This window comes from Cololabis saira, chromosome 17 (genome assembly GCF_033807715.1).
Source record: "Cololabis saira isolate AMF1-May2022 chromosome 17, fColSai1.1, whole genome shotgun sequence".
Taxonomy (NCBI): domain Eukaryota; kingdom Metazoa; phylum Chordata; class Actinopteri; order Beloniformes; family Belonidae; genus Cololabis; species Cololabis saira.
Genome location: NC_084603.1, coordinates 20503540 through 20516258, shown reverse-complemented (window position 1 = coordinate 20516258; position 12719 = coordinate 20503540). Strand labels below are relative to the sequence as shown.

At 42.0% G+C, this 12719-nt stretch overlaps 2 protein-coding genes across 5 annotated transcripts in view; one reads left to right on the top strand and one right to left on the bottom strand.

The window, feature by feature from the left end:
• The first annotated feature begins 818 nt into the window (after window positions 1-818).
• LOC133463955 (leucine-rich glioma-inactivated protein 1-like) lies at window positions 819-6596 on the top strand. Its single transcript, XM_061745790.1, has 8 exons — window positions 819-1541; window positions 1844-1915; window positions 2407-2478; window positions 2558-2629; window positions 3282-3353; window positions 3754-3923; window positions 4025-4189; window positions 4794-6596. The coding sequence occupies exons 1-8, from the start codon at window positions 1360-1362 to the stop codon at window positions 5609-5611; spliced, it is 1623 nt and encodes a 540-aa protein (XP_061601774.1). The 5' UTR covers window positions 819-1359; the 3' UTR covers window positions 5612-6596.
• Window positions 6597-6599: 3 nt separating this feature from the next.
• Window positions 6600-12719, bottom strand: part of LOC133463954 (serine/threonine-protein kinase MARK1-like) — a 45700-nt gene continuing 39580 nt past the window's right edge. For 2 of the 4 annotated variants that reach the window (XM_061745785.1, XM_061745788.1), the window contains exons 14-19: window positions 10826-10917; window positions 10534-10674; window positions 9340-9591; window positions 9082-9108; window positions 8414-8458; window positions 6600-8300 (exon numbers count right to left, since the gene is read on the bottom strand). In XM_061745785.1, coding sequence (XP_061601769.1) covers window positions 7955-8300; window positions 8414-8458; window positions 9082-9108; window positions 9340-9591; window positions 10534-10674; window positions 10826-10917 — 903 coding nt within the window. In that variant the 3' untranslated portion in view covers window positions 6600-7954. The remainder of the gene's footprint in view (window positions 8301-8413; window positions 8459-9081; window positions 9109-9339; window positions 9592-10533; window positions 10675-10825; window positions 10918-12719) is intronic. The other 2 variants (XM_061745786.1, XM_061745789.1) reach the window with 1 other exon arrangement.

Here is a 12719-nt window from a genome sequence, read left to right as displayed (position 1 = left end):
CTCTTCTCCTTTTCCATTTTTATTTATTATAAGTATCTCATAGCCATCATTTTTGTCCATCGCTCCTGTAGTTTCTTGTGCTGGCCCCCTTTTTGCTCTTTTGTGCATGTTTACAGGCCGGAGCTTCAGGAGCCCCCCCCCTCTGGTCATCCCGCTGCTGCTTCCACCTGCCTGCTGTGTGCTGCTGATGTCCCCAACCCCCCAGTCTGGCCTTCGGCAGGAGGGTCCCCCCTTATGAGCCTGGTCCTGCTCAAGGTTTCTTCCCTTCTAAAGGGGAGTTTTTCCTTGCCACTGTTTGGCTTAAGGCTTTCCTCCCACTAGGGAGTTTTTACCTGCCATTGCTTATGTAATAATTGCTCGGGGGTCATGTTCTCGGTCTCTGGAAAGCGCCTAGAGACAACTTTTGTTGTATTAGACGCTATACAAATAAAATTGAATTGAAACAGATGTTTACATCCAACATAAATTGTGCCTCGGTCTTTCTCACAAATTTCTGAGTTTACAGTATAAGAAAATATTAGTTGTTATTTTGTTTTGCTTGTTTGTTTTCTGCAAAACCCAAATCTTGTAGGCCCCTTCAAATGCCAGAAACGGCCCTGAGGAGAATCAAGAGTGTTTTGTTTTGATCTTAGAAGGGCATGGGAGTAGCTCATCTCCCAGTGAGGCAGAACAGATGTCCGGATGACAGGAGGGCTTCCCCACACCCCTCCATCCCATACCGCATCCTGCAGTCGCCATGGAAACCGTGTCCAGGAAATACACTCAAGATTTTGCATTTTCTCGGAGATAATACGCAATGACATCATGTCATAGCTATATTTTCTGTCATTAGTCGACAAATAATGTAAACCAGTTTCCCACCCAGCTCCCGCTGGTGTTGCGTCTGCGCCACAGCCAGCACTGTGGTCGCTTGTGTGTGCGAGGGGGGTTCATTTTCCCGAGCTGCTTCACGAATAATTGCACAATCCTCTGGCATTTATTATTTTCTGGGTAGTGAAACCACCGATTAAGGAGCGAGTGGCGTTTTCTGAAATGAGAGGTGTGGTTTTGGATGGAGATGCTCCGTCTGCTCCCGCTGGGATCCCCACCTGCCCTCCTCACACCACCGCCGGCTGGCGTTTCCCTGGGCTGCAAGCACATGTCTGATTAGTTTTTGTTAGTTACTACTACAGAGGATAGGCCTGCTGACTTTTTTCTTTTTTTTTTTTTTTTTTGGTCCTGGTTGCTGTGGGGACGGCGGTGGGATCAGCAGCGAGCAGCCTCGGCGCAGATAAACAGGGCGGACGGCGCGTCTCTCGGCCTGCAGAGACTCCGGTTCATGACGAGTGCCGCACTTCGTGCCCGCGGTGATTCCCAGGGATGGAGAATACACGCCATGCACTGAAAACAGTTCTTCTGCTGGCGTCTGTTTTACTTTTAGTGCACAGCAAGAGAGCCAGGCAGCCTCGCTGCCCCTTATCATGTACATGTACCAAAGATAACGCGCTGTGCGAGAGCGCAGGATCGATCCCTCGCAGCTTTCCCCCCGACGTCACATCACTGTAAGTCGTATTTCTTATTGTTTGACACTAACCCAAAACAGTGGTTTCAGTTCCAATTGTGTAAAAAAAAAAGAGCGACTCTGTGTAGGTACAAGTTAGGATGTTCTGCTGCAGCAGAGTGATGCGTATCCAATGTTCGCATGAAATTATGGTTCCGCGTTAAATCAACGCAGAGCTTACGCCGTAGGGACGCGCACGGTACGCCGTAGGCTCTGCGTTGGTGTAACGCGGAACCATAAATCAGCCTTGAGACGGTCTGCTGGAAAGGAGGCTGTGAATTTTTTCGTGTTTCACTCTTTCAGATCATTTGTCAAGTCGGAATTCACCGAAATCCCCAAAGAGAGCTTCATCCACACGCCTGCCCTGCACCTCCTGTAAGAAATTCCTCCTGGAGTCATTTGTTCCTCAGTCTTTGTTGCATATACTGTCAGTCCCCAGTGCTCAGGCTGATCAACGCCATATTTAATGTTCAAGACGTTTTCTCTTCCACTGAAAGTATAATGGGGCTTATGATTGGACTGTGGAGCTAAAAGAAAAGACCCCTTTGAGATTGAGAAAATAACATTCTGAAAAAAAAAAATCCCCTGCATGCCTTTTCATGGTAAGTTTGGCTTTCATCCAAATCTTACTTTAAAATTGATCATGTGAGTGGCTTAAGAACAATTTACTCTAAGTGGAATCCCCCTGTTTTGGAGATGGTTTTAATTAACTATGTCTCTAAAAACAACCATTAAGACTGCTGAAAAAAATCCTCAAGATCTATCCTTGTTTTTAAGAACAAGGGTTTTTAATAGTTTTTTTTTTTAGAGATGTGACAGCAGATTCATGAGGGGTAAAATATTAACTTGGGGATTCCTCTGTGCAGCCTCTTCACAGCCAACAACCTGGAGTCTATAAACGAAGATGCTTTCCTTGGTCTTCCTCATCTAGAGTACCTGTGAGTTGACTATTTCATTTCATCCTGGAAGCTTTTTCCAATTGCACACTTTCTTAATTACTCAATATTCCTTTTTCAGATTCATAGAAAACAATCAAATCAAGTCTATTTCACCAAATGCTTTCCGTGGACTCAAAACCTTAGTCCATCTGTAAGTACCTATGCTTTATTTCTTGTCAAAAAGCAAACATGTTACCCTTACCCTCGCCTATATGAGATGTACTGTGATGTGCTTTTCAGCAAAAAGCAATCACAGTCCAAGTAAAATGCTGGCATATGTTATTACGCAACTTGTTCTCTAATACCACTGAGACATTCACCCCAACGCATTGCAGCTGTTACTGTTAATGTCCTGTTCACATAGGAACCTCCAATAAAAAATACATTTTATTACATTGGAATCAGGCAGAACAACTGTAAAATTCACTATATTCACTTAACTGAGTCAAGAAAACAATTCAAGTTTGCCCAAAGTGTCAGATAGGTTACCTGGAAAAAGGCAGAGGAAAAGAAAAGCAAAACACAACTCAGTTTTCAGTTGTGAGGTCTACTTTCCCCCCCTTATTTTTCTTGCAGAGAAAGCCATAAAATAGCTGAGGAGGAATCTCTATAAATAGCCTCATGTTTCCTTTAACTCACAATAACCAATGTTGCTGCTTAAGCGTGGCAATATGGGTCTTTGGTGGGTTTCTGATAATGTGAAATAACCGCAGAATAACTTAACGGTACGAAGAAGGAGGGGGTAACTGCACTTTGAATTGAAGACAAAATAAAACGCAGTATGTGTTTCTTTTCTTCACCAGGAGTCTGGCTTACAATAATCTGGAGACTCTGCCGAAAGATGTGTTCAGGGGTCTTGAGGCCTTAACAAAAGTGTAAGCATGAACGTAATTACACCAGTGTATTATGCCTCATCTGTGATTTATTCTGCAGTGAATAATGAGCTTTCTGTTCAATGTTCTATATATAGACAACTGTATCACTTATTCCTCTTCAGCCAAGGCTCCAGAAATGCGTAGGCAGCTGGTGCTTTTATCACCATTAATATTACATGCAGCAGAGAGAGAGAGAGGGAGAGAGAGGGAGAAGGAGAGAGAGAGAGAGAGAGAGAGAGAGAGAGAGGTTTGCAATCCATCATCCAGCAATGTTTGGTTCTTCTTTACAAGCTCATGATGTCGGCGAGATCAGAGACCGCAGTGACGTCCAACTCAGCAGTGTTTGAGAATCCAGAGCGTTGCTCACAGCTTTTGAACACGGTGGTTTTCTCCCCCCCAGAGACTTGCGGGGGAACCATTTCACATGTGACTGTAAGCTGAAGTGGCTGGTGGAGTGGATCTACAACACCAATGCCACCGTGGATCAGATTTACTGTAAAGGTCCGGCCTCGCAGCTGGACAAGAAGATCAACGATCTGGTGCCGCAGTCCTTCGACTGTATCACCACAGGTGGAGCACAAAACACATGTGTTTGCTTTTTTTTTTTACCACCATCATCAAAGCTTCTCTGGGCTTTTTAACCTTGATGTATGTTTTTGTCTCTCCCACAGAGTTTGCTTCCTACCAGTCGCTGAAGTTTGAATCCATATCGGTGGAAGCGTTTTCCTTCGGGAATGACCAGTATGTCGTCTTTGCCCAACCATTCATCGGGAAATGCAGCTTTCTAGAGTGGGATCATGTGGAGATGGTCTTCAGAAACTTTGACGACATTGACAGTAAGTTCTTTTTTTTTTTTTTTTTTCAAACCTTTATTTTAAGATTTTAGACACAGTCAGAACATTGATCATGAACAATACAAAGTCTTGCATCAAGAACATAGGCAGATACATTGACATAAACAAGACATACATTGAATGAAGTCCGTAGGATATTGCATAGTATGATAAATATGACAGTAAGTTAAATGAAATTAAATGGAACTAAGTAAGACATTACATTTCTCCTACAATATTCCTTCAATTAAGTTAGCAGCGTGTATACATTTTTTGTTCTGGATTTTTTTGATACATTCAAAGTAATTCTTGAAATCGATTTGAAAAATAGCAAAGAAAATGTATTACTATTTTTATTTATTTATTTAACATTTGGTTTTATGTATGTGGAATTTTGCAATTAAAACAATCAAGTTAATTAAGTGTTGCATTTTCCTATCTTTATTGTTATAGTATAACAAACATTGACAGTACTGTAAGTAAAAATCCTGTTAAATATATGGTGATGTCATTGAGAATGAGCTACAATATAGGAGTTTGAAAGGAGAGGCGTGAATGTGAAGAGGAGCCACCAGATGGAGACAAATGTCCTCTTCTTCTTCACCAGGCACATCCACGGTGATCTGCAAACCTCTGGTCATTGACAACCAGCTCTTTATTATTGTGGCTCAGCTGTTTGGAGGCTCACACATCTTCAAGCGTGACACTTCCGCTAACAAATTCATCAAGCTTCAAGGCATTGACATCGTGAAGATCCGCAAGCCGAACGACGTGGAGACGTTCCGCATCGATGGGGAGTCCTTCTTCGTCATAGCAGACAGCTCCAAAGCTGGTTCCACTACCATCTACAAATGGAACGGTAACGGCTTCTACTCCCATCAGTCCCTCCACGACTGGTACCGCGACACTGACGTGGAGTACCTGGAGATCTCCTCCAAGCCCCACCTGATCCTGTCCAGCAGCTCCCAGAGGCCCGTCATCTACCAGTGGAATAAAACCAGCAAGCAGTTTGACAGGCGCACCGACATCCCAGAAATGGAGGACGTTTATGCTGTGAAACATTTCCAGGTCAAATCTGACCTTTTCATCTGCCTGACACGCTTCATCGGGGACTCCAAGGTGATGCGCTGGGATGGGGCCCTCTTTAGAGAGCTGCAGACCATGCCCTCTCGAGGCTCCATGGTGTTCCAGCCCTTCGCCGTGGGCAGCTGGCAGTACGCCATCCTGGGCAGCGATTACTCTTTCACCCAGGTGTACCGCTGGGATGCCAAGAAGGGCGAGTTTGTTCGTTTCCAAGAGCTGAACATCCAGGCGCCGAGAGCCTTTTCACCGGTTTCCATAGACAACCGCCAGTTCCTGCTGGCATCCAGTTTCAAAGGGAAAACTCAGATCTTTGAGCATCTGGTCATTGATCTGAGCAATTGAGGGATTCAATTCCTTTTATTGTTTAGGAGAAAAATACTTCTCTAGATTGATAGGTTATTTTTCGTGATTTTTTTTTTCCTGTCTGAAAGAGGCTGTTTTAAGAGATGCAGTGCCGAACAACTCAGCGATGTTCCTAACATTTTACTCCCACTCATTTTTGAAACCTATAGAAATCCATGCACGATAAATTTCAAGATAAAAGCATGTATCTCGACCAAATATCTGTCTGAGATCCGTGCATCTCCAGTTAGGATTAGAGCCAATATGTTGTCAAATCATCAATGCATGAAAAGCCCCGACACAGGCCGTCGGTAATCCATTCAATCCAACAGAAGTTTTCTTTTTTTTTTGTGTTTGTGTGTGTGTGTGTGTGTGTGCTCAGCCTTTCATGTCACTCAAGAATGTTTATACATTTGTAGTCTCCTATTTATCTACAGAAAGCTAGAACTAAAGGTACTTTTTAACCTCCTAATATGTTGAACTAAACAAACCTGCCAAACTGAAATGTTTACATTTTTCTGTCTTTCCATTTGTATGCTACAAGATTTGTAAATGAAGTTTTGTAAGTTGAAGAGGGACCATAGCATTCAGATTCATATTTGTTAAAAGGATGCTTATCATTTGAGAAACAGAAGTATTGTGTGAACGTCCGCCTATATATCCGTGCATCATACGTTTTTATTGATAAAGGTTTGTATAATATTTAAAGTATTGAACAGGTTTGGGAACTATTTTCAACTTTCAAGTCACTGAGATGAAAAACTGAGGATATTGTTCATAATCTGTCTTTAACTAACATGTATGCAAAGTACATCACTTGTGGCTAGGACTAATATGTTATTTAGAGTCAATAAAGATTAATAATTCAACTGAGCTCCCTGCCTTGTGTAGAATTACATACAGTAGCTTCAGCTTGACATCCCGCCTTGGTTGTTGTGGAAACGGTTTAAAGGTGAATTTTGTAATCAAGAAAAATAAATAATTACAAACAAATAAAATCCTTTTAATTTTCTCCAACAAAGTGCACGCCTCAAATCTACAAAGCAGCACATTACAATGTAATGGAATAAATACAATAAAATCTGATGAATTAAAAAAAAATAATAATAATAACAATAAGCAAGGAGATATACAAGTACCTGCAGAATCACATGGTAGCAGGACCAAATCAGGCTCTTTAGAAAGGCTCCACGACTAAATCTCAAAATCTCAAAATTTGACTTCTCATGCATCCTCAGCTGTCTGGATCAAGACATCCTGATCACTGCTTTCTAGAGTAAACCGATTTAAACCCTGCTTTTTTTTTTTGTAACTGAGGACCAACAAACTGACATGAAAGAAACAATCGCATACTCTCATGTTCATACAGATCACCCTGGAATACTTGTGCAACTGCAGCAGCGATCTCCGATCACCAGTACCTGCTGCAGAGAGAAAATAAAGTGAACACATTTTCAGTCACAACTGAATTTACTACTCAAGTCTGTGTGGTGCAACTTAGTGTTTTTTTTTTTGTTGTTTTTGTAGTTGTTTTTTCCCCATAGGCAAAAAAAAACAAAAAAAAAAAACGTAAAAGGCGAGGGAACACATCCCTTCATACTCCACAAAATAATTTAGTGCCGTTTAAATAAAATTAAAAACACTATGTTTATGGTGGCTCTTACAAAAAAAAACCTCACAGACAGAAAGAACGATGATCTAAAAGACCTCAATTAGGAAATAACTCAATCCCATGAAAAAAAAGACGGTATTAACAGTAAAATTCTGTACAGAACTCAAAATCAATATACAATACAGTACCTGCAGATGTTATGCATACAGTACAATTCTCTTTTTACATAGTTTTAGTATGGGCTCCAGCCTGATCTATATACTGCCTTAAAACAGGTGGAAAAGCGGTTATTTTAGCTTACAGTAATTTCAATGGTTATTTAGCATGGAGAATAGATCTTGAAGTAGGCAATTAGAAAAAGAGACTGAAAACATTATTGCAGGATGGTCATCTTCAGTTGCATACTGCATTTGTTTCAAGACTACGTCCTCAGACACGGAGCAGCGGGCTGATGAGAGAGGGATGGGGGGGTCGGACGGAGAAAACGAAGGGAAGGGTTAGCGGTTTTCGCTGTCTGTCTGTCACACAGGTTAAACCTCGTGATCTCTCTGACCCACTACCCTGTACAGTACATTCGTGGCCAGTATTGCACGTCACCAGCCGAGCCCACCCTGACTCTTCCAGGTGAGGACCTTCAGTGCTGATTTTGTCGTGTAAGTCAACACTAATCCAGTGAGGAGATGAGACTGTAGCCAGAGCTCACAGGAGACTGCCTGGGCCTCCATCTGCCGTCACAGTTTGAGCTCATTGGCAATTTTGCAGGCGATGTTTTTAAAGGCGATGGACGTGCCCGATATCCTCTTGAAGCGCACGCCGTTGAGTGAAAGGCGGGGCAGCTTGCACACCTCCATCTCCCATTGGACCAAGTTATCCTGGCGAGCGTCGCCGTGGACGCAGAAGAGCAGGAAACGCTCGCGCTGCTCGTAGTCGCAGCTGTTGGCATCCAGAACTTTCCTGATCTCTCTCATCATGTCGGCGGGCTCCATGGAGGAGGTGGTCTTCATGCTCCACGTGAAACGCAGCGAGCGGGGCTTAGAGTCCCGACCGCCGTCCTCCTTAGTTTCACCAGATGTGCTCCTGCAAAAACAATAAACAAAACGGATAGAGAGAAGGAGCAGAGACACGGGTGAACAGAGGCGCAGGATGGTAACAGGCTCTGTGTGACGTCAGCGTCTCAATCAAGATCTCACCTCGGCGTTTCTGTCCTGGCGCTGGCCTCTCCTTCACTCGGCACCCTGAAATGAACCAGGAACAAACTTGTTACTTTTTCTCATTAATTCATTTCAATACGACCCCCCGTTCTTTATCAACACCACCCCAATCATGACTGGACAGAGAGAGGGGGTGTCAGGCATCATGCCAGGAAAAAAAAAATCCTCTGCTCACAACCAGGTGACCTTGTGGTGAACATACTGTTAAAGCTCATCAATCAGTCATGAGCATCATCCCATCTAGTGCCCCATACCTTTCCCTAATCCCCACTGGCGTGTAAAGTGCGGAAATGTGATTCAAAAACTTTAATGCTGCTTCTGTTATTTGCCTGATCTATTCTCTTAAGCTCAGCAAGAAGACAGGGAGGATAAGGAGAGGACAGCCTGCAACTGGAGAAGCAGATATCTTGGTAAAGACAGAGCTGGAGGGCCGTGAGGTTTAGTGGTGAAGGTGGTGTACACATGGGGGAGGAGATAACACGGCATAACAAAGGTGTCAGTGGGCGAGGATATTTCTAGGTGGCAAGTTCATAAAGGGGTTAAGAACACAGGGTTATAGTGGGCACGGGGAGGTTTTGTGTAATAAATTCATTGTTTTGGACAGGGGGGGGGGGGGGCAGGAAGCAGCAAGCGTTATGTTCTCCTACCTCCGGGACGACCTGAAAGACAGAGCTCTAGGCGGGGAGAAAAGGAGAAAAAGCTGTGAGCTTCTAGCAGATGGGGCAGCTTGAACGTGAAACAAGGTTCTAACTGGATGAGGAGGGTCAGCGCGTTGCTTGTCATGCTGACAGAAAGTCAGAAGGAAGTAACCCTGTGTGGCTTTTATCTTCCCATGGTTTCTATCACACCCTCAACCAAATCTTTGGAGCCCTACAGATCAAACGTACAGTTTTGTCATCACTGACCTGCGGACAAATTTGGAGGTGATCTTGCTGATGATGCCTGTGGAAGTTCCCCTGCGCTGCTGTGCCAGAGCCCCAGTGTCATGGGACAAAGTAGGGGAAGCTGGGGGGCCGTTGTACGTGGCGCTGCGGCGGTCTCTGAGCTGAGCTCCGTGGAAGGTGCTGCGGCTGGTGGTTCCTCGGGGAAAGCGGTTCTTCTCCGGGGTGCTAATACTGTGTGCAGATGGAGAGGCGGAGGGACCACGTGGAGAGGAGCTGCAATATGAGAGAGAACCGTAAGAGTCTGTCCATCTGCAGGACTAATACGTAGGGCTGGGGATCGATTCAAATGTCAAGAATCGATTCGATTCCGATTCTTAAGATTCAGAATCGATTATCAAGATTTGATTCGATCCGATCCGATTCGATTCCGATATTGATTTGGGTTAGTGTTATTAAAACAGTTTTTTGAGCTGTTGCATGAATTATATGACTGTAGTTATGCAAAATATTACTACTAGTATTATATTGAGATTAAACCGCAAGTATTGATGTATGATGCTGTAAGGACCAATCAGCTCCCAGAATGCTGATAGAACTGCTTTCAGAAACATCGTGGGTCAGAATTACCAAACAGATCCAGGGCAGCAAACAGAGACGGATGAAATCGGTTTAATTTTTTCCCACATTCCGTTTTTATTTGTTCCATTTTCGGCCTAATTTGGTTTTTAATTTTTGAGCATTTGGTTTTTAGCATTTTTTGCAAATGTAACCCCAAGACAGTATATACAGTAATGAAATATAGACAATGTATGCAATTATAACCTCACACTTTAATGTGTTCATACCTTTAAACATATTTAAAGGCAAAAACATGGCACCAGTTATTCTCTTGTCCAACAAAACATTCCTTTTTTGGGGATAAACAAAAAAATAACCAAAAGTTGTAATGTAATGATGAAAAAAAAAAAATACATAAATAAAAAAAGAAAAAAAAAATTAAAACAATTTAAAAAATCGATCTTTAGACATATGATTCGATTTTTAGGAATTAATATGAGAATCGATTTAGAATTGGGAAATCGATTTTTTCAACACAGGCCTACTGATACGCATTAAAGTTACTGAATTACCAACGTCAGAATCGTTGAATTCTCCTAATAAAAATACACACAACAATCAGCGGCGTCAGTGCAGACGTCAGGACCTGCTGCTCACCTGGACTTGAGCTCTGTGTTGTCATCGATGGGGGGCAGTGTGCTCTTTGAAGGATGCCCTGATGATGACATGGACTTGGTGTGACGCGGTCGCGTCGAGCTCATTGCAGTTGAAGAGGTGCTACCGGACACTTCGGTTAAACTGGACGGGGAGCATGACCACACGAGAGCAGAACCGTCACACTCAAAAGTTTCATTTGGAGATTTACAAACTAAGCAGGGACATGGCTGGATAAACCTTAAACACAGAACAGCCAAATCTCATGTAAATAAAGGTGCATGTTATTATTTACCTGCTGTCTTTGCCGTTGGGAATAGCCACGTAGCGGTCAGTAGAGGATCGTTCACATACGTACGTGTTCCTACGAGTCATTGAACCATTGGTCTGTTCGTGGAGAAAGAAATCCAAAATCATGACATAAATCAGAGTGAAAAAAAGGAAGCAAGACAAAATGTTAACTTCTTTATCCATTTTCTGTTAATATGGATGTGCCTGTACTGGTCAGCGAGAGAATGTGTTTGTGAGTTATAATAAAAAAATAAGAGTTCGAAATGCAGTAGTGTATATAAGAGCTTAATTAATGTTTACTTAAAGGTTTAACTTCAATATTGAAAAAGAAAATGCAAAGAAATCTTAAAAGGTAGCATAGGTAGGATAACAAAATCTAAAATAATAGCAGCTTGCTAGACAACTTGAAAATGCAGCTAAAGTAATTCATATTTAAGCTTAACTACATGTATCTAAAAGATGTTTTGTTTACAACCTACATAACTTTCAGCTCCACCAGCAACAACAAGTGTGATTTTTGACACCTGGATCTGAAATAAATGTCCGTTACTAAAAGGATGGAAAATGCCCCCATCCTTGAAACAAACATTGAAAACATGTATGTATGCAGTTAAGCATTTTTTTTAGTCATACATGTTAGACTTTTTAATAACAAATTTTAACCAAAGGAAGAGAAACAAATTAACTAAAACACACTGGAAACTGAATACAAAACCAAAGCTCTGTCCAAGTAATAAAATAAGTCTGCAACCCAGACAGGGTTGCTGATTTTTTTGCTGCATACCTTGTGGTAATTGGTAAATAGTCTGGTTTAACGAAACCTGGATCAACATTTAATTTTAATTGCACTTAGTATGTTATTTTTAATAATATGTAAACTGCAAGTAGCAGTGCTCATTTTATGCACAAAGCAAAGCCCTTTCAAGTATTTTTCAATCTCTGTGCCTTTCAATGGTTTGGTCTTATTTTGCTCTTAACAGCAGTTTTTCCAAGACAAGTAAACACCAGTAAACAGTCCCTCTGCAGAGCCTAGCACCAAACAAAGACTCAGTATTATCAGATTTACAATCTTACCCTGCAGATCTCCGTACATTCATCTGCACGGAGGCAAAGAGCACCTGCTGAGATCTAAACTAACCAGTTTGGTTTGTTACAATTGTAAATGCATTTCCAACGTTGGATACTTAGTGTTCTTTAGCTGAGTTAAAGAGTGAGCCTGAAGTACAGTACAAACCTAAGTTAACTTGCGGTGTACTTCAGGTACAGGTAGAGTACAAAATAAAACGTACATACAACCTTCCTGTATGTGCAATATTTACTACTATTTAACTTACACCAGGCTTATATAAACTAAAGGATTAGTACAGCATTCTTATTATTAGCACAGATATTATACTTAATACATAAAATGCATGTTTTCAGGCCAGAGTTTCAGGAGCTGCATGCTGCCCTGCAGTCCCTCCCTCTGACTCAGTGTCTGCTTTCTAAATCTGTTTATATAGTCATCCCTGTAGTACACCAGTTAGCCATTGTGTCTGTGTCTCTCCTCTCTCTGTTCTCTCTTTTCCTGCTCTGCCCAGATGGCCTCTGGCAGCAGGGTCCCCCCTTATGATCCAGGTCCTGCTCAACGTTTTTTCCTCCTAAAGGAGAATTTTTCCTTGCCATGATTTGGTTTAAGTTTTTTCTCCCCTGGGAGATTTTTACCTGACGTTTATGTTTATGTAATAATTGCTCAGGGGTCATGTGCTGGGTCTCTGGAAAGCGCCTAGAGGCAACTTCTGTTGTAACAGACACTATATAAATAAAATTGAATTAATTGAATTGAATAAAGATTAATCATTCAATAAAAATGAACTTGACATATACATCTACTTTTTCAATTCATAGACATGCTTGTA